Raw genomic sequence first — 5,055 nt, forward strand, 5'->3', positions numbered from 1 at the left:
TTTAAAAAAAAATCTAAATTTTTCATTTTCATGCCTTACTATAGCCTTACCTTCAATTTGTGGTGTTGTCAATTTTTCTTTTTTTTTTGTCATTTTTATGCTTTTTTATAGCCTTACTTCCAAAAAAAAAATCTAAATTTTCGATTTTTATGCTTTACTATAGCCTTATTTCCAAAAAAAATAATGAATCAAAATTCTTCCATTTTTATTCCTTACTATAGCCTAACCGCCCTAAAATAAAAAATCAAAATTTTTCCATTTTTATGCCTTACTATAGCCTTACTTCCATTAAAAAAAAAAATCAAACTTTTTCCATTTTTATGCCTTACTAAATAGCCTTACCTTTGATTTGTGGTGTTTTTCATTTTTTTTTGTCATTTTATGCCTTACTACAGCCTTACTTTCAAAAAAAAAAATTCAAAATGTTTCCATTTTTATGCCTTATTATAGCCTTTCCTTCGATTTGTTGTGTTTGTCGTTTTTTTTTGTTTTTTTTGTTTTGTCATTTTCATGCCTTTTTATAGCCTTACTTCCAAAAACAAAAATAAAAGCAAAAATAAAACAATTATCTAAATTTTTCCATTTTTATGCCTTACTATAGCCTTTCCTTTGATTTGTGGTGTTTGTCATTTTCATGCCTTACTATAGCCTTACCTCCATTAAAAAAAAAAAATCTAAATTTTTCCATTTTTATGCCTTACTATAGCCTTACTTCCAAAAAAACAAAAAATCAAACTTTTTCTTTTTTTTATGCCTTACTATATAGCCTTACCTTCGATTTGTGGTGTTTTTCATTTTTTTTTTGTCATTTTTATGCCTTACTATAGCCTTACTTCCAAAAAAAAATTTTTTTTTAATGTTTCCATTTTTATGCCATATTGTAGCCTTACTTACAAAAAAAATTCAAAATATTTCCATTTATATGCCTTACTATAGCCTTATTTTCGATTTGTGGTGTTTGTCATTTTTATTTCTTTTTATAGCCTTACTTCCAAAAAAAATAAATAAAATCAAAAATGAAAAATAATGTAAAATCTTCTATTTTTATGCCATACTATAGCCTTACTTACAAAAAAAAAAAATTCAAAATGTTTCCATTTTTATGCCTTACTATAGCTTTACCTTCGATTTTTGGTGTTTGTCTTTTTTTTTTTTTTTGGGGTCATTTTTATGCCTTACTATAGCCTTACAAAAAAAAATTCAAAATGTTTTCATTTTTATGCCTTACTATAGCCTTACCTCCATAAAAAAAATCTAAATTTTTACATTTTTATGCCTTACTATAGCCTTACTTCCAAAAAAAATAATAATTCAAAATTCTTCCATTTTTATGCCTTACTATAACCTTACCTCCATTAAAAAAAAAAAATCTAAATTTTTCCATTTTTATGCCTTACTATAGCCTTACAAAAAAAAATTCAAAATGTTTTCATTTTCATGCCTTACTATTGCCTTACCTTCGATTTGTGGTGTTTGTCATTTTTATGCCTTACTATCGCCTTACCTTCAATTTGTCGTGTTTGTCAATTTTTCTTTTTTTGTCTTTTTTATGCCTTTTTATAGCCTACTTCCAAAAAAAAAAAAAAAAATCTAAATTTTTACATTTCTATGCCTTACTATCGCCTTACCTTCGATTTGTGGTGTTTGTCATTTTTTTTTGTTGTCACTTTTTATAGCCTTAATTCCAAAAAAAAAAAAATCTAAATTTTTAGATTTTTATGCCTTACTATAGCCTTCCTTCCAAAAAAAATAATGAATCAAAATTCTTCCGTTTTTATGCCTTACTATCGCCTTACCTTGATTTGTGGTGTTTGTCATTTTTATGCCTTACTATAGCCTAACTGCCATAAAATTAAAAAATCTAAATTTTTCCATTTTTATGCCTTACTATAGCCTTACCTCCATAAAAAAAATATCTAAATTTTTCCATTTTTATGCCTTATTGCAGCCATACTTACAAAAAAAATTTCAAAATGTTTCCATTTATATGCCTTACTATAGCCTTACCTTCGATTTGTGGTGTTTGTCATTTGTATGCCTTTTTATAACCTTATTACTTCCCAAAAAAAAAAAAAAAAAAAAAATTCTAAGTTGTTCCATTTTTATGCTTTACTATGGCCTTCTACTTTTGATTTATGGTGTTTGTCATTTTTATTCCTTACTATCGCCTTACCTTCGATTTGTGGTGTTTGTCATTTTTATGCCTTTTCATAGCCTTACTTCCAAAAAAAAAAAAAATAATCATTTTTTTTTTCATTTTTATGCCTTACTATAGCCTTACCTTCGATTTGTGGTGTTTGTCTTTTTCATGCCTTACTATTGCCTTACCTCCATTAAAAAAAATAATAATCTAAATTTTTCCATTTTTATGTCTATTCTTACCTCAGAAAATAAATAATTTTTTCTCCATTTTTATGCCTTACTAGTCTTACTTTAGAAAAAAGAAAGTTTCATTTTAATGCCTTACTATACAGCTTCATGTCAGAAATAAAATTACAAAAATATTTATTTCATGCCTAACTATAGCCTTAAGAAAAAAATCTAAATTCTTCCGTAATTATGCCTTTCATCAGAATTTTTTTTTCTCCTTTTTATGCCTCATTACTGTATAGCCTATTTTTTTCCGTATTTTTTGCTTTACCTCAGATAAAAATCCACCATTTCTCCATTTTTATGCCTTACTAGCCGTACTTTAGAAAAAAATCCATTTTTATGCCTTACTATACAGCTTTGTCAGAATTTTTTTTATAAAAACGAAAATTTTATGCCTAACTATAGCCTTCCCTCAGAAAAATCAAAAATTTTCCATTTTTATGCCTTACCTCAGAAAAAATTATTTTTTTCCTTCGTATACCTTACTATAGCCTTACTTCAGAATAGAATCCACAATTTTTCCATTTTGATGCCTTACTTTTGCCTTGCTTCAGAAAAAAAAAGTTTTTTTTTTATTTTTTCCCACTTTTTATGCCTTGCTGTAGCCTTACCTTAGTAAAAAAAAATAATAATTTAATGCCTTACCTCAGACAGTGAATCCAAGTGAACTTACCCAAACTGCTGAGTCAGCTTTAGACCATGTGACGATCATAATGTCTCCTACTGACCGTCTGTGTGTCTGTTCCTGTCTGTGGTTTGTTATATGTGCTCTGTTTGTCTCCCAGGGGACAGACACACGTCCCTGTGATCATTACCTGTGATCGTTAATGTGATTAGAGGAAATCCTCTAAGGAAACATCTAACATCTGCTGAGGGACACCATCACCCTCACAACAACAACGGGAGCTTTATTAATTAAAGTCATCATTATTATTATCGTTATATAATTATTATCATTATAGATCACATCCATCACCATCATGTGTGGACCACTCCTGTTTGTGATTGGTCAATGACTCCAACATTTTATTTGGCACAGTTTGAAATACAATGAAACATAATAATAATAATATAATAATAATAATAATAATAATTAGAAGAAGAAGAAAGAAGAAGAAGAAGAAGAAGAGAAGAGAAGAAGAAGAAAGAAAAGAAGAGAAGAGAAGAGAAGAAGAAGAAGAAGAAGAAGAAGAAGAAGAGAAGAAGAAGAAGAAGAAGAAGAAGAAGAAGAAGACACTTCCCAGCCACCGTACATTTCAGTTTGTGTTTGTTTGAAGGAAACAATTAAAACAACATCATTATTATTACCTTAGTATTAGTTTTTATTTATTAAAAAAAATGACATCAGAGTTACACTGTGTGTGTGTGTGTGTGTGTGTGTGTGTGTGTGTGCGTGTGTGTGCACATGTATTGACATGTATTGACCAATCAGGCTTGTCTGATATTTGGGGTTGTTAGTAGTTAGCATGTATGTATGGGGGTCAAAGGTCTGAGGTCAGTGGTCAGTGGGCCCCTGAGGATGCTGAGAGGAGGGGTCAGAGGTCATGTCTATCATGAGATGTCAGAGGTCACATGTCTATAATGAGAGGTCAGAGGTCACATGTCTATAATGAAAGGTCAGAGGTCAAATGTCTAATGAGGGGTCAGAGGTCACATGACTATAATGAGAGGTCAGAGGTTGGAGGTCACATGTCTATAATGAGGGGTCAGAGGTCACATGACTATAATCAGAGGTCACATGACTATAATGAGGGGTCAGAGGTCAGTGGGCCCTTCAAGATGCTGAGCAGCTGTATCTGTATCTCGGGGGTCCTGATGCCGTAGAGGAGGGGGCTGATGCAGCTGGGGATCAGCAGGTACATGGTGCTGAAGAAGAGGAGGCAGGGGGGGGGGGGGGCAGGTGCTGCCCACGCGGTAAGACAGCAGCGCTACTAGCGTGACGCTAAGGCTAACCACGAGGACAAGCAGGTGGGTCACACACGTGTGTACCGCTTTGTCTCTGGACTTCCCCGAACGCAGCACGGAGCAGAAGATGACCACGTAGGACAGGACAATGAAGACGAAGTCAAAGACGGCGATGAAGATCAGCGCCATGAGGCCGGCCAGGCTGTTGGCGGCCGTGCTCCCGCAGGCCAGCCCACCACGGCCATGTGCTCACAGAAGCAGTGTGGGATGAGGTGTGAGCAGAAGGTAAGGCGTGACGCTAGGACCACGAACTGAGTGATCATCAGCAGGTTCTTCATCGCCAGCGGCAACAGGAACAACAGGAAACGAGGAAGCGCCATCAGCTGCAGGTATCTCAGCGGCCTGCAGATGGCGTAATAGCGGTCCACAGCCATCCACAGCAGGAACGTGCACTGGAAGGACCCCACGAAGTGGATCAGGTGCATCTGCAGCAGGCAGCCAATCAGAGAGATCCCCCGCCAGTCCAACAGGAAGCTGAGCAGCATGTGAGGGACGAAGAACAGCGGCACCAGCAGGTTGACCCCCGCCATGCCTGCCATCAGCACGTACATGGGCGAGTGCAGGCTAGGGCGGGAGCTCACCACGTACAGCAGAGCGCCGTTAGCTAGCAGCGCTACTAGCAACAGGACCGCGTACGGCAGGAAGAGGCGGGCGTAGAGAGCCGAGCTCATCAAAACCATTCAGTAGGAAATACCCATGGAATGTTCCATTCATCAT

At 35.2% G+C, this 5,055-nt stretch overlaps 1 protein-coding gene across 1 annotated transcript; it reads right to left on the reverse strand.

Annotated features, from left to right (window-relative positions):
• Nucleotides 1-4,115: 4,115 nt before the first annotated feature.
• On the reverse strand, nt 4,116-5,055 carry LOC114474552 (olfactory receptor 52N2-like). The gene is given in 4 exon segments (XM_028464946.1): nt 4,116-4,265; nt 4,267-4,511; nt 4,514-4,986; nt 4,988-5,055. Coding segments are annotated over 4 exon segments (936 nt in total).

The sequence above is a fragment of the Gouania willdenowi genome, chromosome 13 (genome assembly GCF_900634775.1).
Source record: "Gouania willdenowi chromosome 13, fGouWil2.1, whole genome shotgun sequence".
NCBI lineage: Eukaryota > Metazoa > Chordata > Actinopteri > Blenniiformes > Gobiesocidae > Gouania > Gouania willdenowi.